The sequence below is a fragment of the Seriola aureovittata genome, chromosome 20, assembly GCF_021018895.1.
Source record: "Seriola aureovittata isolate HTS-2021-v1 ecotype China chromosome 20, ASM2101889v1, whole genome shotgun sequence".
Taxonomy (NCBI): Eukaryota; Metazoa; Chordata; class Actinopteri; order Carangiformes; family Carangidae; genus Seriola; species Seriola aureovittata.
This window is the reverse complement of record NC_079383.1, coordinates 6,344,050-6,366,863: the sequence shown is the minus strand read 5'-3', so window position 1 is coordinate 6,366,863 and position 22,814 is coordinate 6,344,050. Positions and strand designations below refer to the sequence as shown.

Genomic DNA, 22,814 nt, shown 5'->3' with positions numbered 1-22,814 from the left:
ATTACATCACAAACTGTGGAATGCTTTGTTTCCATCTCCCAGTAGACTCGTACATTGGGCATCTGTACTAACCCCACGTGCATGTACATACACAGAACCTGCTCAATTTCTTAAGCAGTTGTGTTTAATGACTTTCCATCTTTCTGTACACTGTACAAATTTGTTTGTTCTGCAATTTCCTGTAGCATTTCATCAGTAACAAACTGTTTGAAATGTATGGTGTCCATTCACACGTCTTCCGAGGCCTCCTCAATACACTCTTCAAATTCAACAGCTGGAGGTTCATATTCTACTTTTCTCCATCTGTATTCTTTCCTTTTGTCTTTGCACCTTGCTGACTGCTTTGTTGTGCTCTGTGTTGTTATTGTTGTTGTTGTTGTTGTTGTTGTTGTTGTTGTTGTTGTTGTTGTTGTTGTTGTTGGGCCCTCTAATTCTGCGCTAGTCTGTTTGACAGTTTCATCTCTGAAGTCTTCCGCATCACTACTTTCTGAGCTTCCCTCAGTAAGCATTGCATTAGGAGTCCATTCCTCCTCTTCACCACCATCCTCATCTTCACCTAACTGCTCAATGTCGCTTGTATTGCCATCCATAATCATGCTGATGACATTTTGAACATTGTACCTTCTTGTCATCTTAAAATAAACACAAAAAATTAATTATTGTGTACTCTGACTTTCTTCCCTGAATAGGCTAAATAAATAAATATAACATACAGATTGGTAGCCTGGGAATTTTTGGTTTTATTGAAAAAGACAATTGTGAGCAGGTGAGCCATTGCAACATCCATGTGACTATCATGAGTCCAGATAGCATGTATAAAAATTACATATAAATATCTCAGATTTCACTCTAAATATGCCATGTCTTAAAATGACATTTCAAGATTTTACCATGAAATAAGGTGTTTCAATACAGTAAATATTCATTTTGAAAAATCAGTAACAATATAAATGTTATTCTTAGCCTACTGGAACTTTTTCAGAATTTGCCAAAGTGTCCCTGCCAAAACCGATTGACTCGCAACTTGAAGGCGGCCATTTTGGAATTGGCATTCAAAAGCCCGCCACGGCTTGTAGTGCACAGATAATCCACCAGAGGACAGAAAGCATGTGTCAGACTGTATACAAAGGGGTTTTCAGGAAAGGATTGATCATGCTGATTAGGTACAGGTCTCAGAAACCCATGAACCAAATATGATACACCTGGCGTTATAAAATAGATTAATAATAATAGGACACGATAAACGTACATGAATCAAAACCCACTAATTAACAGCTTGTTAACATATACAACTGTAGACATGATCAATCAAAACTTTTATGACTGACTTGGAGGCTTATAAGAAAGTGAGAGTCCCATGAGCAATTATGAACGGATTTCATCTGTAACAGAAAGGATAAACACCTGCCATATGTGTTTCATAACCTGGCACCCATTTATTGTTCTCATTAATGACTCATGACTGATCTATAAAGCATTAGTAAATTATTATAAAGCAATTAGTTACACCTTATAAACCTCAACCTGATATGGAGTCCTTTCGAGCAGGCATTTCTTTAGTTAACCTCAATTTCACCTCAACATTGAAGTCAGTTCAGTTCAATTTCATTTGTACAGCTCTAAATCACAACAAACATTATCCCAAGCAAGCACTGTACAGAGTCAGGTCAAGACCTTACAGTATTGTAGAGCGAAAGTGTTGGAAGACAAAAGATTAAATAGAGGCTGCAGTTCATTGCATTGACTGAATCAGAAATCAATACTCCTTTGGCAGTTGTTCAGAGTCAACAAACAGTAGCTGAATTCAGTGTCATTACGTCCCTTTAACTAACTTGTTTAAAAGCAAATATGTAGCCAACTAAAGTATGAAAAAAAACATTCCACTTCCTTTGAGTTCTTCAAATTTTCGAGATTTTTTTTTTTTTTTTTTTTTTTTGGCCTTTTATGCCTTTATTGACAGTGCAGTAGAGAGTGACAGGAAATGGGGAGGCAGAGAGAGGGGGAATGACATGCAGCAAAGGGCTGTCCCATGCGGGACTCAAACCGGGGCCAACTGCAGCGAGGACCTTCACCTCTGCACATGGGGCAGATGCTCAACCAACTGAGCTACTCGACACCCCAATTTTCGAGATTTTATGGATCATTATAATTATCATTTATAGAAATGCTATAATTACAATGAAGCTTAACATCATATTACCCTAAAATACAGATAGCTGCTGTACTATTGAAATTTTAAAGACACTTTCCATTTATTGAAGCACCTCAGTAATGTGGTAAAAATATCTTTTGACCTCTTTCTCTAGGTGTACCAGTTACCTGCCGTTACTCTATTTTCAGACACTGGTCTTATGTCGAAGGCCATAGTCTCTCATTTACAACCACTCTTGAATTACACACTTGAATTATTCATTTGCTGGAGTGAGAAAGTTTTAAAGCTGTTCTTTTTTTCCTTTTTTTGCTGCATATTGCAGCAGTTGTTTGGAAATATAAAGGCTGCAGTCTGTTTGCGTGATGCTGCATGAGGAGATGAAATTTGTGCACGTTTTTCATGCATTTCTCTCACATAAATCACACATAAGTCACACAGTCTTATCCAAACGCCTCTGCACAACACCTCACCAGCCGCTGGTGTCAGCTGTATCCTGACTTAGTAAATAACAGACTTTAGTGTTAACAATGTCTAGCATGTATGTCTGCTTGCTGTCTGTTCTCCATCTCATCCTCCTCTAAATTCTACCTGGTTTAAATTTGCCTGAAGCCTTCAGGATCTGGTCCAGCTCTGTATCTGAGAGACTTCTTTTCTTCACAAACTGAATCCCCTCGGGCAGGACATCTGCTACATGAATACGTACCCAACTAGATTTACATTGTCTGAATCCATTTTTGAGGGGGACAAGTATGGAAAAACAAGATTTAGCAAGAGCATGTGCAAGTAGAGGGCAAAGCAGGCTGAAGAAAACCTCACTAAGGAGTTGAAGAACTCACCAAGGCTGTGCATGAGAGAGAAACTGTAATCTGTCTCTTAGACAAAACAGTGCAAGTCATTCATAATTCAGCAACGTATTTGTGCTTACTCATATTGTATGTTTAAATCTATATAATATAAAACAGGTCAAAACAGGTTCAACTGACTTGTTTTATTGGTATAAATACAAAGCATGTTCAGAACAGACACTCAAACGTTCATCAGTTATGTAACCATCCAAAGCTCTTCTTCATTAAATACAAGTGAAAAACTGAAATACGTATAAATATTCTATCAAGCAGCAAGTTAAATAAGTTATCTTCAAACAGCTTCCTGCTGTTCATTATACCATAAAAATAAAACCACAAAACCTGCTGAAAACAGGACTCACAATCCATCAGTAAACACTTTGTTTTCAAGGTAAAAATAGCAACACTCCACTATACATGAAAATTCAGTACATGCGCAAAGAAGTAAAAACAGCGCAGACGATATCACTGAAAAGGTACAGGGTTTCACAACGATACTTTACAAGAAACCATAAACTGGGAACTCTCAAAATATATAGCTGAGCTAGAGACACTGTTGTAAGATTCCACTGAGAGAAGATTATTACAATCTAACACAAAGGCATCCTTTTACTTTGAAATCTTTTTACTTTATTCCAAAAACTACACACTGTAACTTAAAATAAAAAAAAAATGGATCTTTAACCTTCATACATGTGGAGTACAGTTTGACCCCATAGATATTTTGGTGCTCAGTTCACGGCTGGTGGGTTCATCTTCTGCTGACACAACTAAGCGCTGCAGCTGAAGACGAAGGTGGTTCGAGTCATAACTCTCTCGCTGGCATTTGGTGGAGCACATCCCATAGAATGGTATTTTGTTCTGTGTTTCATATGTGTCATGTATTTTTAGCATTTTTTCAAAAGTGAATTTCACTATGAAGCATTTGCTGTTTGCTGACTCTGCAACTTTTTATTTGGGTTAGTGTTATTTCTTCCTCTGTTGTCCCTGTTATCGTTAGCTACTGCAATGGTCCACTTTCTCAGCTGTTTTTCAGCTGTTTCAGTCTCAGGTGTCTCAAGTTGGACTCCACCAAGTGCTTTCCTCCAACGATACCTCAGCAAACAGAAAAAAAGAGAAAGAGGGGAAAGCAGGAGAAAGAAGCAGGAAGGAGAGGCAGGGAGGGAGAGCATGTGCAGGGTTTCTGGAGTGCCTCTAGTGAATGTGTGTCCCAGCACTATCTCAGATGAAGAAGGAGAGCAAGAGAGAGAGTGTATGTGAGAGAGAGAGAGGGAGGGAGAGAAGGAGGCTGGGAAGAATAAGGGGTCAGTCCAGGAGTTGTCCTCGAAAGGAGAGGAACTAACTCTGCGTGTGTGTGTGTGTGTGTGTGAGAAATGAGTGTGTGTGTTCTGTTTGCTTATAATGATTTTTAAGGTCATTTTTTCATCCTGTACACAGAGGACATAATAATAATAATCCACAGCCATGAGCCGGACCACCTTCTTTGAGGTAAGTTTGCTGTATTTAGGCCACAGAATGCAATAGTTAGCTGAGATTTTAAATCTTCACATTGTGATAGAGGATTTTATGTATTAGATTACTTTGTTTCAGAATGTCTCACTTGAGCAAGAGACTCTTTAATAAAGGAGAAGCAGAATTAGAGAAATTCTTGCATTAATAATGTCTTCCTCTCCATTGTTTTAATCATTTTGTTTATATGGAAACATCTTCAGAAACTTTTTTTTGCTTTTTGCCATCAGGCCTACTGTGCTGTCAACTAAACTCAAGTAAAACAAGGACAAGTATGTTAGTGAATAACTATCCAGCTAACAAACTACATCACTTTTTCTGAAGACAACACATGGAGGGATAATTTAAGTAATCGAAATCAAAACTTTTAAAGTCAGTGTCAGTCTGATGTTGGAGCAATCATTCTCCTCAGTGTCACAGTGTGTTAGAGAAAGACACAATTATGGCTTAGTGAACTCCAACAATACAAATGAGGTTTAAAGTTTTTAAAGTCCAGGTTTATGAGTCAGAGTAAAAACTGAGTGTGAGCCCTTTTCATGATTTTTCTCTTGTCCTCAGTCTCGTCTCACAGGGCCTTATGAGCACTAATGAAAGGGCAGACAAGTAATTCTCTGTAAGTGCAGCGGGCCTGGGAACGTCAGCTGATTTAAAACAGGCTCTGGGATGTATGCCATCCACTCAGTAGCTGTCACATAAAGGCTGCAACCCCCCATTAGCAAATATTTAGTTGGTTCATGAGAGAACCTGGTCTCATGGGGAACTTGCAACCTATTTGTAAAAAAAATTCAGTTCTCACAACCTAAAGATCAGTTAAGATTTATTTTACTTTAAATTGACTTTAATATAATAGTTTGACATTTTGGTAACTGCACTTATCTGCTCTCTTGCCGAGAGTTACATAAGAAGATAGACACCATTCTCATGTCTGTACACTAAATATGCAGCTACTGCCAGAAAGAAGTTAGCTTAGCTTAGCACAAAGACTGGGCACAGCGAGCCTGCTTCTGTCCAAAGCTAACAAACTCCTCATAGCACCATCTCTAAAGCTCAAGCACAGTTGTATATGGTACAATCTTTTTTTATGTACAGGGACAGATGAGTCTACTGGGACAGTTGAGGGTACTGGGACAGATGCTTGTGGAAAATTTAGGGCTGACTGTCAATTTGCAGCACGCAGAGAGACAGCTGAGTGCTTAGTTGATTACTTTGCCTTGACTGAAAAAGGAAATTTTGTCCAGTTTGGTACAATGGTAAACACTGGGAAGCCATATGCAGCTAATTGGCTTCAATTATATTATGCTCAGAGTTTGAAGTAATGATCCTGCAGTTCAATATCAGCCATTACACTCGTCATCTTACGCATTAAGATGTTGTGGCTGAGAGACTTCATCAGTTCACAGCCATTACTTGGATTATTATGCAGAAAAAAATGGATCACCTTCCATGTCAAACTCAGACATCAAAAAAATACAACACGCATACAAAGAATGAGAGTTCATTACAAGCACGTACTATATATGTTCTGTGTGACCTGTGCTGTCAGCAGTACCCTGTATACCCATGAGAGGAACGGGCGTCTGATAATCAGATTTACAAGGGCATGGCACAACAGAGTACATAGCACTTTACAACACAACCCTTGATGCTCTTCACCAGCATGTAAATGCATCATCATGCATGTGCCCTGAGAATGCAGCTGGGAAGGTTAGCAGATGGAAAGCAAAATAAACCCACCTCCCAGGATGCTCTCTACTGAAACACTACAAGGAGTGCCAAGATGAGATAGTCTTTTTAGTGTATAGTGGGGTGTTTTCGATGCAAATCTCACTGTTGTGTGGGGGTGGGCAGGTGGGAGGGTATAACTTCAGAAGGGTGTAATTTTTTTTTTTTTTTAAAAGATAAGAATGCAAACTCAGTTTCTTGTTTGGAGATGTTATTGATCTTGTGAAAGTGAAAAAACCCATGACTAAAATAACATCTGAACACAAAACTAAATGACATACCAAACTTGTATTTTTTATAATGCAAACAAGATACAATAGAGATATAATATGTGCAGAGCGCTCTCTCTCATTCTCATTCCCTCATTCTCAACTGTGCACTCAGCATATCTTTAGGTATCCATTAGCCGGTTATTACACTGTCCAGTAAGGCAGCCAATTTAGTCCGGACAGCTCTGCTGAGCAGCACAGTATGGAATGCTTTCAGGGCAAATTGTGCGCCGCCACCCACCATCCTCCTTGCATATGCTGTACATCACTACTGACATGCTCTAATTAAGATGAAAAAGATGTGTGCAAGAGAGCAGCAGGACAACATGATTCCTTTCTTTCTACCAGATTCTCCCAGCCTCTTTATTCAGACTGAGATTATTGTACTTGATCAGGAAGACAGCAGAGCAGAGCACTGGGGAGACTGTCAGCTGTGTTTAGCCATACAGGTCAATTTTCATTGTTTTATTCCTACAAGAAAACTAAATGCGAATCTGAATGTGTAGATATATTGTAGACCAGGTAACATGTACAGTTTCAAGTAAACAGGTAAATATGTGGAACATGAACTTAACTTTCCTGTTCTAAAGCAGAAAATTGGACTGGGGTCCAAAAGTCTTTTGAATATATGAATGCTTTGTCATGTCAATATTTAAAGGCTTTATTGAGGTTGATGAAGTGCTAGCTGGAATTTAAGAAAACTTGATCAAAACAGTCATGAAGGATGAATAGAGATATCCTGTGACAGAGATATGGATAAAGTTGACTTCTTATCAAATTTACATCTACATCTACTACGTTATATTCCAGGCATTACTGATATCCATGAAATTAAAAAAATTTATAAATCAGTTCATCTGCTTGCCTTTTCTCTGTCCATTAAGTGTAATAGTTCTGGGTTTTATACAGTTCTGGTTAAACACACTCTGTCCACCTCCCTACATTCGTATTTGAGTCTAATTCATTTGCCAAAAAAAGAGACAAATCACACAATAAACAAAGTTAAAGATGAATTTGACTGATAGCCGCGTTATTTATTTATTTTCGAATTTTTCGGTATAGCAATAAAATCATTATTGCGAATTCTTGTGTGTGTAACTCACTGCCTGAGTCTTATTCTTTGTGCTTTCTTCAGGTGGAGGTCCTGGATGCCAAGACAAGAGAGCAGCTTTGTTTTTTAGATAAGGTATGATGACATGTTCGCACGATTTGGAGGATTTAAGGCTGAGGCTTAAATAAATACTGCGAAGAAATTCGATTATACATAACATACCGTTTCACCGTTTGGTTTGTAGCCTTAATTCATCCTGGCCCACTGAGTATTTTTTTACATTATTTTCAAATTATATTTGAACAATGTTTGGCTGCACAGCATTAGCTTGTAATGACTGTGTTTTTATATGGTTTAAACACAAGAAGCACTATCATCAAGGTTACATACTTTATGTTTTTACTCCATTCAGGTGGAGCCCTGCTCAACAATAGGAGACATCAAGAGCCTTTTTCACAAATCATGTGAGTGTTTGTTGAGCCTGAGTGTTCATCTTGTTTGCAGTGTTTTTATTTTATATTATTTTTTAATTATTTGCTGGCCTTTATGTTTTATCTTGATCCCTGACAGAAAATAAAATGTCTGGTATAATACTCTGATCCACTTACAGACTGCAGGATTTGTAGCTCATTAGCCAAGATATCCATTGACTTTGTATCTTCTGTTGCACATTTACTGCAAACTAAAGCTTCAATTCACGTGATTCCAGTTATGAATAATCATGCTAACACTATTTAGTGAATCATCTTACAGTATGTCATGCCGCATCACTTCACCCAAGAGATGTTCCATTATAAACAATTTCTTGTTTACTCCTCTGAAGTCTGCATTGCTTCTGTGGGTGTCTGGTCAGAGATGTTACCAAATTTGTGCCAAGCCTGAGGCTGTCAGCATCCATCAGACCAGCAGAGCTCAACCTTATTCCATTGTGATCAATTATTATTGGGCCTGAAGCCAATATCTGTGTGCGCAGAGCCAGGTTCATTCAACTCTGTGTATGTGTGTGTGTGTGTGTGTGTGTGTGTGTGTGTGTGTGTGTGTGTGTGTGTGTATTATCTACAAAGATCCTCACTGGTATCCAGCAAGACAGGCCCTGAAGCTTGATCCCAGTAAGTAGCCATGTTGAAAAAATTAGATGATGATCAGGATGATCAAAATTGGGTGGCAACTATTCACTGTTTAATAAAAATTGGAAATCTTTACTCACAAATAGCAAACAGCATTCTTCTATTTCCATCTAGCCAGATAGTGTGGTAGAAGAGAAAAGGGGGCTGCTCAGCTGTGGACTGGAGCTGGAGCTGTTGAAGGACAATCTATGTTTAGTCTTTAAGCTTTGACCTGTCCCACCAAAAGAACACAGTCTCACAGTGTCTTTCTCACCTACTGGAAATGTGATGCTTTTGTCTCTTAGAGCCCCAGAATGAGGTTTAGGCTAAAGAGGAGTGATTCCAAGACCCTGTCTGGTGTGTTTATTATAATCACAAAAGGTTTTCTGCCACTATAAACATCATTTTTGGCAGGATCGCAACAGCAGGGCCAGCCCTGTAATCATGACTGACCCTGACTGGTTGACCGACTGACTGATTGATCACATTCCCACCACTGGTCAGCCGAAGTTTCCCCATTCAACATAGCTCTTTCAAAATGATTATGCACAAACAGTTTCTATGAGGGAGTGTTTACAGGCTACAGTATTGCCAATGTAGCACATTTGTCACTAGATTAAGAGAGGTTTATTTTTTCAAACAAAACTAGGTATAAACCTGGTATACGCCTGGACCTTAGGGCTACACCTCTTATTAGAGGCAGTCACCCAGCCACCCTGGTTTTTCCAGCTGCATGGAAGCTGCAGGGAAGCTGAGTAGCATTTCCAGTTCATGGAGCCTTGCCCATGAACTGGCATTCTGGCAAATAAATTACTTTCAAGGAGGCAGAGGAATAACTAAACATGAGACACACCGAGCAGAGAGAGCAGGAGAGAGAGCGGGAGGGAGAGAGGAAAGTCAGTGTTAACTGCTAAAGAAACTAGCAAATCTGAATAACATCTAAACAACATAAAAGCTAGTAACTGGAGACGATGTCAGTTCACAGCAGTTCCACAACAGTTTTCAAATGCTTCCTCAATTTTGCACATTGACCATAGGCAGTCCAGTCATATAATAGGTTTTAGCCCAGTCTTGTTAACAGAGAAATAAAGGGTTGCTGTGATGTAGCCGTTATCATCATTAGGTGGGTAACCTGAGGTAAAAGCAGGCATAAAGCTGTTTGAAGTTGTCTGGAATGAAAATGGGTTACGGATGAGCCATAGCTTTGATTGTGTATAAAGGGTCCACTCCACAGAAGGGTGTGCAGTAATGGAACGTCACATATTTAGAAATGTACAGTCTATGTCCCCCCAAGCTGCTGTTATATCATTTGACATTGATGCAAATTGGAGTATGACGTAATTTACATACACACATATTGAGAGGAGAAATGCATCTCCCGCAAAGCCACTGGAAAATTATGGAGGAACATTTAAAATGTTCTCTGATCTTAGGCGTAAGGTTTCTAATATTAATGATAGACATATTGCAAAACCTAGATGTTAGCAATGGGTAAATTTAATTAAATCATTTCCATTACATTTGGTAACACAGAACGTCGCTAACATTCGTAATGACCTCGACTCTGGAGGAGAATGGACGACATAAATAGCACCTCACATTTCTACAGAGTCGCCATCACTGTGGAAACCATCATCTTTGTTTTCCCCATGATAGAGAGAATATTTCATGAGCATCATTTATCCATTTGTTTTCACTTAAATTAAAACAGGAAAAGCAAATTCAACACATAAAGTACACGAGAAAAAACCTATGAGGTCTGATGGTGCAGGGCTTTCGTCTGGAACGGACTATGAGGTCTATCTTGTCGCAGAAAAGCACAGAATAGAGATTTGGTTTAAAGCTATCTGGGCCAGTTTCCCCTGAGGATATTCTAAAAATTTCATCCAATTAGCACAGTATCTTATCTGTGGCTCCAGGTACAGAGAACGTGTACTGAAAAACTGATTGGGCATTCATTAAAAAACATTCTGAAACATCAGTCTTAATACAATGGTTTGCTGAATACTTCCAAATAATCCAAAGCAGCATGATTGTCATAGTAGGCTACTGTCAGCATTGTATTTCTCAACTCTAGGAAGTTTGATATTCTAAAGACAATGTAGATAGTATAATTATTTTATACTACCATGTCAGATGAAGCTGAATATCAAACATTTACCCAGGTTTTTTTCTCCTTTTTCAGAGGGAAAATTACTCAGAGATGATGAAATCTTACAGAATTTACCAGTTGGGACCACTGCCACCATGTACTTCAGAGATCTTGGTCCACAGTTAGGTTGGACTATGGTAAGAAGAGCAGAAAAGTACCAATATACTGTTATGTGTACAGCACTGCATTTACATATAATTAATCTTAGCTGACATAATTTTGGGAATATAAAGGATATAAAACAAAGGATCTCAACTAGTTTCAGGAAATCTCGGATTTCGCTTATTCTGCTTTTTGATGTTTAGTTTGCATCAAATAGTAAAGTGATGGTATAAGGTGTTTGCTTTTTCTGTTCTTCTGTTTCCAGGTGTTTCTGGCCGAGTATATCGGGCCCCTTCTCACCTACCTCCTCTTCTATTTTCGAGTACCGTACATTTACTCACACAGACATGCCTTTACCTCCAGTCCCCATCCTGTTGTCACGTAAGTGGAAAAAAAGAGAGTCAACTACAGCACAGTTCATGACACCCTATGGCGATTACAAGCCTATGATAAGCTTTAAGTTAGTTAGCTAGATAGAAACTACCAAACAAGCTCACTGAAAGCCCCGTGGCTGACCTTGACATGCTGGATAACTCTCTTTACTGGCAGGAGACTGATTTCTTGGTCCAGAAAAATATACATTTTTGAGTATTCATTGAAGTCTCAAATTTGTTATTTATAGAGGCTTAATATGGAGCAAAAGTCTCAGTAAAATTAAATGAGGAAAAGTAACTGTGTTATCTCGTCAATGTAGCATCTACAAAATCTATATTATTGGCAGTTATGACAAGATGGTGTTCAAAGTCTCTTTTACTCATGTTAATTTACTTGTATCATCCACATTCTGTTGCTGGGTTGGTGTCATGACTGCAACACAATTTATTAATGCAGCTATGAAGATATTTTCAGCTAAGTGATATATTTAATTATTTTTCTTTATATTAAACATTATCCAAACTCAATCATACCTCATTTATTTATGCTATTGTTCCTGATACTCTAGTGTTGCATCTAGTTGCGTATGTGTTTCATTTTGGTTTGTTGTTATTTACTGTATCTTGCACCTTCTTCGCTGAATCCCAAAAGTTTTGTTGCAGCAGTGACACAGTTTGGCCAAAAGGAATCATTAAAATGTCATCTTTTTTTTATCTCAAATCTGAAATCTGAAATCTGCCATGATAAAGATGCGAACTACAACGAGAAGACTGTTACACACTCAGTTATTCACGTAAATGTATTTGTATTTGTGACCTCTTCCCTCCCCTCTGTCTCTCAGACTAGCCTGTGCCTGTCACACCTTCCACTATATGAAGAGGTTGATAGAGACTATCTTTGTCCATCGTTTCTCTCATGGGACAATGCCTCTCAGGATAATAGTCAGGGTGAGGACATGACTACCCTTAAAAGGAAGAGCTTCACCTGTGCGCTAACCTGTGTGTGTGTGTGTGTGTGTGTGTGTGTGTGTGTGTGTGCATGTGTATATGTATGTATGTGTATATATATATAATATTACATATATAATGTATATATAATTTCCATATATTCATATATCTGTATTGTTTGTTTCTTCTCTTAGAATTGTGCCTATTACTGGGGTTTCTCTGCTTGGTTGGCCTATTATATTAACCACCCTCTTTATACACCTCCATGTAAGTTCACACACACACACACACACACACACACACACACACACACATACACATATACACACATATACACACAAAATGTGGCTTATCTATTTTCTGCAGCTTATCAATGCCAGACAATCTCTCTTCACAGCTTACGGAGACCTACAAGTCAGTTATGCACTAATCATATTTGTGGTGCGTACACTCTTATCATAAATTCATGTGTTCATGCTTCATGTGACACATAGTGATAGTAAGAGGTGAATTGCATATTTCTGCTCCAGGTGTGTGAACTGGGAAACTTCTCCATTCACTTGACTCTGAATAATCTCAGAGGAGATGGTGAGTTGTTGAGCTTGTGATCATGTTGATCATCTGCTTAGTATTCTGTGTTAACACTAATGATCCACCATATGGTGATAACATGGTTGTCTATAGTTCCATCAGTATGAGAAATGCTACATACAACTGCATTTAAATGTTATCTAAAGTCAGTCCTTTCTCCACAAACCAATTTCTCAGGACCCAGGGGGAGAAGGTACCCTGTTCCAACTAAGAACCCCTTCACATGGCTGTTTTTCTTTGTATCCTGTCCAAATTATACGTATGAGGTAATACAAATCATATAAAGTAAATTATCATGGTAGTGAATATCACCCACACTTGTGTATTCACCTCTTTGTCTACCTGAATATTTGACATATAATGCAGGTTGGAGCTTGGCTGAGCTTTTCCGTCATGACGCAGTGTCTTCCAGGTATTTACGGTGCATTACCCTTTGTTGACATAAATTGACATCACTTACTGCACCAGTGTAGCATGTATATACAGACGTATACAGACGATGTTGTGCTCTCTTCTGTTATTGTATGTATTTTTTTCTTCCAGTGGCATTTTACACATTATTGGGGTTCATTCAGATGACGATCTGGGCCAGAGGGAAGCACAAAGCCTACAGCAGGGAGTTCAAGGACTATCCCAGCCTCCGGATGGCCATTGTCCCGCTTATTCTGTGATCGTGGCTTAAACTGGGCCATATATTCACTCCTTACAAGTGTGTCATGAAAATAAGAAGCTGCTACTGCTGAGTCGAGCACTATGCAATTTTTTTTTTTTTTTACTAATGAATGAACTAAAAGGAGTGGGAATAGGAGCAATAATATTATGGCATTATACCGTAAATCTTTAATAAGCTGTTCAGTTTCAAAAATTGGTTTTAGTTTTGATTTGGCATTGTGATATGAAGTTAAAAATTAGATTAGATAAATCTTCATTGCTGTGACATTTTCTATGCTGTGTTGACAATGACTACACATATTTATTTATTTATTTTGGTGTCCGAATGCTTACACTATATCAAAGGTTTCAGGATAAGTGAAAGAAATAAAACGTATTCTCATAATGAAGTGCCTCTGGCAGCAAACTATCAAATTAAAAAATGTCATAGCATCCAACATTACTTTGAAGCTCTCAGGAGGAATGCTGATGAAGCAGACAATTAATTATACTAATATTATGCTTCTCCAGTGTATATCTCAGATTGTTTTCTTCAGAGAAAAGGTAATTGTGCTGTAGAGAAGTATCTTGTGGCATTAATGTGTAGAGGGCTTATCAGGTAGTCAGTGATAACTGCTGAGGTTCTCTAGCCCTCACTGTCTAATCTCAGGTTTTATTAAAATGTTAAAAACTGTTTTCTATAGAAGTGAATGTAAGGCATCTGAGGTCAAACAGCGTGTCTGAAAAAAGGTCCATATCCTAAGGAAAAATTCAACTTTATTTGACATGATGCTCCTTTTAAAAAACATCACTTCTAATGACACCAGGAACTGGTTTCCATCTGACAGTTTAGCAAAGTCGCACATGTATATGTTAGTTAGTGAGTTAGTTGGTTTATTGTCCACAAGGGGAAATTCATGAAGCGCAAAAATTAAACAAGACATTAGTGGCATAAAAATATCGAATGACATCGAAATGATTTTCATAGCAGCAAGGAAATTTTGTAAAAATTATGAGCTATATTGCACTACTAGCAGATTTTATTTTAGCAGATTGCCAAAATTCTTGGTCAAAATTGTTATGCTTCAACTAAAGCTGCATTAATAAAGTGCTAAGGCTATGCTTCTCTGAGTGCTTATTTCACATGTCTAAAGAAGGCAAAAAAGATAATCTTGCTTGGCATCAGAAGCAAAAAACACAGGATCTATGCTTTCTTTACAATGCACATCAAGCTCCAATTACAACCACATATTGACCTTTTTTTGACGTTTCATCTCTCAAAGTCCTGGTCCTTGTCATACATCTAAAGCTCAGTTTCATTGAGTTTGCAAGGCCTACAAGGTGAGCAGGAAGTGGAACATGTAGCAGGCACACAAATGCTCCACACTTTCAAATTCAAAGCCCACTAACCCTGTTTACTGGAGAGCAAAGGAGAGCATGTGCAGTGTTGTCACATGTCAAACCATCAGTCAAGCATGACATGTCCTTCACAGACTGTGTTTCAAGGCCTAATACAACACAGCAGATTAGCGTGGGCTGCTCCATTCCAAACGAGTGTCCAATTGTGGATGAGAAACACAGCCTACTTTCACCCAAAGATGGAGGACAAATCAAATTCATCCTTCATGACTTTCAGTATCCCAACCAGATTCATGCATCAGTTGCTCGTGTCTATGAGGCCAGGGCTGGGACTTTGAGATGACGCTACAGTGAAATGAAAACCAACGACTCTCTTCCAGTTGAGCTCAATGAGGTAAGTTCACTTCCCCAAACACTTGATGGGTGTGTTGTCAATGTATCGTTGTGCCCCAGCTGCTTTTGGATGCAACACAATAGTGTCATCTTCTCTTGACTGTTGCTTGGCGAAATTCACAAACACCTGCAGTGATGTCAAAAAATCAAAATGAATGATGTAGGAAAAAAAGGGTTGTTTGAAGCAGCAGATTGACATATAGTGAGGAGAAAAACAAGGATATAGTGTTTAAAAAAGAAAATAGAGATATGGCAAAGTAAAAATTGTGCACCCCTGTTAAATTCCAATTTCACAGTAGATTATGTTGTGTTTTCTTAAACTCATTTACCTGGTCAAGAGTGGTCTGTGACACTGAGTAGTCCTCTATGTTTAGCTTGTCTTTGTTAGCCAGGACCATTTGAAAGATCCTAGCCAGTGAGGAGGAGGAGATCTTATACTGCAGAGTGTTGTAGTGTTTCTCTCTCTGGATGCAGCCAGGGAAGGTGCTCTCCATGAACGCTTCAGCAGGGTTCAGGTCCGGGGCGCAACCGGGTTTAGCCGCCCTGATCTTCATGGTCACCACGTAGCCATCACCAAATCTACGCAAAATCAAAATATTAGTAATTTCAGAGAATGCTAATTTGATTTTGTATCCACTTGAAAATTAGAATATTTCATGTATTGATCAGCAGCATAGGATGAAGTAGAAAGACCAACTTGTATTTGAGATGCTGAATGGTTCCCAAACACTTGAAGGATCCATTAACCATAATGGCTAAACGAGTGCACAGTGCCTCACATTCCTCCATGCTGTGAAGATGAATATATATATATATACGAATTATGTTCTGTACCTGAAGCAGTGGTGGAAGAAGTATTCAGCTTATTTACTTAATTTAAAGTAGCAATAAATCAATGCAAAATCATTCTGTAATAAATGAAAGTACAGACGTTTAACCAGCTAAATGTACTGAAAGAATCAAAAGTATAAGTACGCCTTCCATGTTGAAATGGCCCCTGTGATTATAATATATAACAATTTATGACATGGATAGGTTGTTAATGTCAATGTGTGAGTATTTTAGTGTCGTAGCTGCTCGAGGCGGAGCTAGCTTGAACTACTTAACACAGCATACATTTAGGTAGTTAAGCTCAGTGGTCCAGGCTGAGGGGTTGTTAGATGATTAATGAGAGAGGAAAAAAGAAAACCAATAACCTACTCTTTTGTTAATGGTTTAACATTGGGATAATTATAATTTTACCTCTGAGCCTAAAACAATCTGAAATCATGTAAAGAGTTCGGATGAGATATTATTTTTAAGTGTGTAAATATACTTAGTTACTTTCCACCACTGGCTCACAAATACACACACGTGCATACACACACACACACACACACACACACACACACACACACAACCATACAGCCTACCTGTGTGAGGTGAGAACCACAGCTCGTCTGTCCTGAATAATGCTCATAATGGAGTTCCAGAGGAAGCGTCTGGAGAGAGGGTCCATACCTGTGGTGGGCTCATCCTGATGTACAGTAAGAGTGACAACAAACACATTAAAACACACACACAGAAACAGCATCTGCCATGCTCATGTAACTGTGATCCCTATCCTAAGCCTCTGATCCAAACCCAGAAATGTCACTAGTGTTGGCCTCACCAGCAGCACCAGAGCAGGGCAGCCAATCATGGCAATGGCCGTGGAGAGTTTCCTCTTGTTTCCTCCACTGTAGGTCCCAGCGCTCTGACCTGCATATTCTGAGAGACCCAGCTTCTGGATGGCCCACTCTGCAACCTGAGCATGAGGAGGGTGAGGGACTTGCAATACAACTTTGATTTGGCAGGTGTGTAGATCATACTATGTACACTTTGGAGTTTCCAGTTACACTGGGTTCCCGACTGTTCACTTCATTTTCTAGCTGATTGCTGGTATTTACTTCTCTCTCCAAACAAGTTTGTATTTGGTAAAGGAAGAAGCTGGCCAACCATTTGTACCTAGTAATGTCTTAAGCTGTTCAGATTTGGTGAAATGATATTGCCACTTTAATGCCCCACTGCGTTGCTTTCTTCATCATACTGGCATTTTTTTTATCAGTGCTTATAGTGACAGGATGTTCTGCTGTATTCAGCTTGAAGAAAAAATATCATCTTTTTTGGTATAACATCCAGAGGAGGTGTCCAGTGGACATGGGGGTTATTAAGTTGAGGGGATCAAGTCTTGGGGATTGTGTTCATTTAAGAGCCAAACATCATGTATACATTTCATCATATTTCTCATTTTACACTTTTCACACTTAAGCTCCAGCTCACCCTGCTGATCTCAGACTCTGGGACTCCACGGAGGCGAGCGTAAAGGTGTAGATGTTCTCTACCTGTCAGCAACTCATCTATGGCGTCAAACTGCGGGCAATATCCCATGTTCTGGTGAACGTCCAGGATGTTGGTTAAAATGCTGCCACGACAACAATAATGGAAACAAGTAAGCAATAAATAGTTCACCAATATACACCACCTCTTACATGATACAGTACAAATTCAATACAGATTCGTTATCGATTCTTTTGTCATAGAACAAATTTTGTCATCAACCGGCTATTTATTGGAAGCTAATGACCTGGAGTGACTGGGTGCCTATGGAGATTCTTAGTGCCTAAAATAACAAATACAACTCAATGAGTATTAAGAATTTTTATTCATTTAGAGACTGCTGGTTATCAGCCTCAGTGTTGATATTGAAGCCCATATTGATTGCTTCTTATTTATAATAACATTGTATGACTAACCTGTGACCAGAAACTGAGGCTTCTCCTGAGGTGACGTCAATGTCGCCTGTCAACATCTTGAATGTGGTGGTCTTTCCTGCTCCGTTTACCCCCAGGAGACCAAAGCACTGCAATGGATCAGAAAAAAAAATCATGATAAATGGACTATAATGTGCCCAAAAGACTTTCCTCTGTGCTGCAAATCGTATCAGTTTAAGCGTACCAACCTCTCCAGGTGATACTCCAACACAGATTCGGTCCACTGCAGGGGTGACTGTTCCTATGTACGTCTTATGAAGAAAGATGAGAGCAAAAAATTAAGGATGAAAGTGGAAGTACTTTTTTTTTTTGTTTATTGTCAATGATTGAACATATTTTGAAAAGAAACCTGTCTCACTTTGGACAGGTCTCTAATGCGTAAAATATCATTTGTTTTTCCACTCCGGTAGATGTGCTCTCTTTCTTTAGCCACATCTGCATCTTCATCTAAAATAGAAGGCTTTGGGCAATCTGATATCCTGCCGAGAGAAAACCAGTCAGCCAATGATCCTTCCATCAGTCTGTGCACCAATAACATCATATTTTTAAGCTGCGTTATCAGGAACAAATCCTTTAAGTTTCTCTGCATCTCATTACACACTAATTTAATTCAAACCCACCACTGATTCAAGAAGAAGCGATACTGGAAGAGAATGTTAAGGAGGAAATAGATGAATCCTTCAACAGCCATGCAGAACAGGTTCTTCCCAATAAAATCCCAGTTATAGGGGTCTGGACTGTAATCCTCACCTGAACAAACAACATAACACACATGTTAATGACATTAAACCTTTCAAGTGGATGTTTTTCCTCAACGTGGGAGTTTTCATGTAAAGCAAATGATTTGATATATGAAATATATGTACATGTAAAAATCATATATTTAAAGATTGTATATGAATATATTTCATATATTGACATATATGTCTAGCTCATACAGATATGTATGTTTGCTTCTATTGCTTTTACATAAATATATTCCATTCCACTATTCTACTATGTGTATTTCATATATATCCAGAAGATGTATATATGTGATAATAATATATCCCCTTATAGGTGACATATATGGCAACAGCACTCTTGATATAGGGACAGTTATGTCATATATTACGTTTCTGCATGGGATTAATATTTAGAAATGATACAATATCAGAAGGAAAGCAACTGAAGTTTAGTTTTTTTCCTGATTATACATTATCCTCAATACATATATTTCATATTTTGCCATTTCAAACTCTCAGACATATTCTTGAACATCACAGGAGAATTTGTCACAGAGTATCTGTTGTACAAGTGACTTGTAGAGTGTCTAACAACTCTGCAGCTGACCTGAGTGTTGATGGCACATGTAAGGCATCAGATTTCTGATGCAGGCAATGACCCAACATTCAGTCAGAGTGATGACATAGTGGCTGACAGTTGAAGGCTTTTGTTGCTACAAGTGTTTGCCTGCTGGGATGTGAGGGATAAACAAGTCTGTGTGTTTTGTCATTACCAAAGCGAGCGTAGATGTCAGTCACAGCCTGGTTCATGGCCATGTCTATGAGACCTCGTCCCAGGCAGTAATGGGGGAAGATGAGCATTACGGTCTTTAAAAGCTGATTGAACTTGTACAGAGCCTAGAAAACAGTGCAACACATATGCATGGGGATGAGATGGGAGATGGATAGATGGATGATAGCCATTTAAAGAAAGGAGAACCCTGTTCTTACTGTGGTTCCCTCAAAAAGGTCCAGGATGAAGGTGATGGCGCTGCTGTTGATGCCAATGAAGAGGTTAATACATGACAGAGAGACGTAGGCTGTGCTGGGAATGCTGAATATGTAGGACATGGGGTACATCATGGGTGTCACAGACCAGCTGAGAGAGAAAGAGCAGAGCGTGCGTAAGTTAAGCACAGAGATTGTCACAAACTCTACATTTTATAGACTGCAGAAATGCAAAGTGTTAGCATGAATAAATTACCCCCGCCTTTAACAGCAGACAGTAAAACTACCATAAACAAATAATAAGAGACTGACAGCCTCAAATCATCTCTACCCTGTGTTTTACTAACATACTGTGTATGAAACTATTTACTAGATACAGAATATAAGATATAAGCTATGTCTTAGTCTAAGTTTGAAAAAGCAAATTTATGAGGGGTTGTAAAACAGCTGCAATAGTGGAACTGATAAAGCTAAAAAAAGAACTAATGAAAATGTTTATGCCAAATAAGAATATGAAGCAAGGCAAGACATAACATCAGAGTAAAACCACAGGATGCAAATATTGTAATATATACTATACATATGCACATAAATTGATGAGTTTGATGTGCAGTGTAAAACAGAACATAAACCAATGACTGTCACAGTGTGAGCTGTGGAGTAAACTTGACCCACAGGAGTGTAACAAGGATCTGGTGATGACAGTGGCTGACATACAGACTGGATGGTGAAAAACATCTGCTAAGGGAGGGCATCTGAAAATCTACCCATTTGTCCTGTGTTAGACGAAGAATCGAAACCAAATGTTGGGGTTAAATTATGTCTAAGCTCGCTACAGGACACAAATGTATTATTTTCAAAAGTAAAACCCACTTTCAATCAGTCTAAATGTAGCAGTGTTCTGCTGCTTTTGCTTATTTTGTTTCCCCTAATCTTACCCATTTTCTTACCCATAAAGCATAAGTAGGGCAATAAGTGGTTGAAGGTTGGTTGGTGAGGTGTAGCATTTCTTATCGAAAAAGATGAAAATTTCCACCACCATCGCTGCACTGATGGAGTAATTCACCTTGAGAAAGAACACAGTCACACATAATACCAGCGATTACAAAAGCTATGTCATGAGTAAAGAAAAGACAATCCACAGTAGTTACACTCTTTGGTCTTCTGAATGCAATTATCCTTATTTTTACATCCCCTTGGTTACAGCAACATAACCCAGGCATTGATGCACATTTCAGATGGAAACAGGGTCACTGTACCATGTCCCAGAGGAAGTTGGCCATCCAGTAGACCAGTGGACTGACACCACTGACAAACTGCAGGTGCTTGGCCTGGGTGACCCTCTCCTGGATGAGATAGAGGACGAAGCTTGCCGGGACGAAGGACATGGCGAAGATGACGCAGATGGCCACCACTGCATCCACTGAGGTGGTCAGACTGGGGAAGGGACACAGAAATGACTGAGCTTCCAGGAGCTAGTGTCTCTGAAAAATATCATACTATTCAGCAGCGACCTCTATGAACAATGTTTATGTTACAAATCTTTTGTTTGAGAATCTTAGATAAAACTGACTGGATCACACGTGTCACACCTGGGTTCTACTCCTCTTTACTTTTCCCCTCCAACACCAGAACAAGATTCAGACCTTAAAATGTAATTGGATGGGGACTATGTGGCTGCTGGTCACTCACACAGTGATCTCAGAGAGTTGTTCTTTGGTGAGGTTCAGGGGATGGTTAATGGCAGTGATTCCATATTCATCCAGGTTTGCTTCTTTGGCCAGGTTTGCACGGAGGATGGCGTTGTTGGCCACGTTCATGAAAGATACCATAGCATGCCAGCCCTTATTGTTGTACCACACCTGTGGAAAGACAGTGCAGGATATACTGACCACAGCTTATGTGTAGTATTGGTAACATAGTGATGTAATGCATAAACGGCAGTATTTACTTGGTTTGTACAAAGTTATGTACAGCCTATTATACTGTGTTATACAATGAGGAAAGTGATGCAGCTTTCATCTGGCTGCTGTGGACTTACCTTGACATTGTTAGGAGTCTCCATGTACCTGAGGAACGTCCCTATGTCCTTCAGCGTTTGTTCAGAGTATTTGCCCTATTACCAAAAAAGAGCCCATTACAAAAGAAATCACAGAAGAGCAAGGAGATGAACAAACTAAGATACAAGTGCACACAAATACAAGCAAACACATCATTTAAATGTTTAAAGTCATACCCCAGTGACATTGAGCAGTCGTCCCAGCTGCGCTGCTACATCTTGGATGGTCTTTGGCTGCAGCCCTAAAACAGGAAGTTGCCCTCCTACTGATATACCTCCATACCTGGACACCACAGAGAAAAGTCTGTTGGTATTTGTAAAAATAACGCCAGTAAATGCAGATTGTACTACATCCTTACAACCACTGGAGGGAAAACAGCTCTTTTCCACTTTTCCAGTGTTTATATATGTAGTTTTAAGAACCAAAAACCATCTCAATATAGTTTTACATCTCCTCTCTCAGGGTTCTCTCTAGAGCAAGACTGTTTTCAAAATGACACAGGGGAAGGCCAATCAAAGATGACAGACTGTAGCCTACAGCCGTAGCTAGGTAAAAGTCACCAGCAAATGGTGATGGTCAATATTGGCTTGACATCCAATGATTGTGGAGTGTTTCCTCAACATTTTTCTGACTTGTAGCTGTTAGCTCAGCAACAGAATGACTGCTTTCATGTTGTGGTTAAAATAAAGGGGTTTTAATAAAGTTAAAACTACAACAAAAAAGCTTGGATGTTGGCCCTGGGTGGGCTGGGCTTGGGGCATTGCCTAGGGTGGTGACTGTTTTGCTGTGACATCAAAAAGTTACAGTTACTGACGGCTCGTTTTAAGGCTGAATACGGGCTGTGAGCATTTCTCAGTGGATTGAGCGCTTTGATACTTCCATAGCACCTAGACCTGTTTTATAATCAAAAACATGGAGATGGATGCAAATTTGAATTTACCTTTGTTCATTCACCCAATATTTGCTCTTCAAGCTGGAAAGAGATCATACACACAGATACATAATTATTCTTTCTCATATCAGAAT

At 39.0% G+C, this 22,814-nt stretch overlaps 2 protein-coding genes across 2 annotated transcripts in view; one reads left to right on the top strand and one right to left on the bottom strand.

The window, feature by feature from the left end:
- The first annotated feature begins 4,295 nt into the window (after positions 1-4,295).
- tecrl2a (trans-2,3-enoyl-CoA reductase-like 2a) lies at positions 4,296-14,592 on the top strand. Its single transcript, XM_056364964.1, has 13 exons — positions 4,296-4,485; positions 7,633-7,683; positions 7,961-8,012; positions 8,613-8,657; positions 10,840-10,943; positions 11,174-11,289; positions 12,125-12,230; positions 12,425-12,497; positions 12,628-12,671; positions 12,761-12,818; positions 12,999-13,087; positions 13,188-13,233; positions 13,365-14,592. Exons 1-13 carry the CDS (start codon positions 4,462-4,464, stop codon positions 13,490-13,492), a joined length of 936 nt encoding a protein of 311 aa, XP_056220939.1. The 5' UTR covers positions 4,296-4,461; the 3' UTR covers positions 13,493-14,592.
- A 141-nt stretch (positions 14,593-14,733) lies between these two features.
- Positions 14,734-22,814, bottom strand: part of abca4a (ATP-binding cassette, sub-family A (ABC1), member 4a) — a 35,469-nt gene continuing 27,388 nt past the window's right edge. Inside the window, exons 32-49 of the mRNA XM_056364963.1 lie at positions 22,729-22,761; positions 21,965-22,070; positions 21,770-21,844; positions 21,421-21,590; positions 20,988-21,165; positions 20,679-20,794; positions 19,732-19,879; positions 19,515-19,638; positions 18,637-18,766; positions 18,375-18,495; positions 18,205-18,267; positions 17,999-18,105; positions 17,526-17,667; positions 16,876-17,010; positions 16,637-16,740; positions 15,922-16,014; positions 15,554-15,803; positions 14,734-15,351 (exon numbers count right to left, since the gene is read on the bottom strand). Coding sequence (XP_056220938.1) covers positions 15,232-15,351; positions 15,554-15,803; positions 15,922-16,014; positions 16,637-16,740; positions 16,876-17,010; positions 17,526-17,667; positions 17,999-18,105; positions 18,205-18,267; positions 18,375-18,495; positions 18,637-18,766; positions 19,515-19,638; positions 19,732-19,879; positions 20,679-20,794; positions 20,988-21,165; positions 21,421-21,590; positions 21,770-21,844; positions 21,965-22,070; positions 22,729-22,761 — 2,215 coding nt within the window. The 3' untranslated portion in view covers positions 14,734-15,231. The remainder of the gene's footprint in view (positions 15,352-15,553; positions 15,804-15,921; positions 16,015-16,636; positions 16,741-16,875; positions 17,011-17,525; positions 17,668-17,998; positions 18,106-18,204; positions 18,268-18,374; positions 18,496-18,636; positions 18,767-19,514; positions 19,639-19,731; positions 19,880-20,678; positions 20,795-20,987; positions 21,166-21,420; positions 21,591-21,769; positions 21,845-21,964; positions 22,071-22,728; positions 22,762-22,814) is intronic.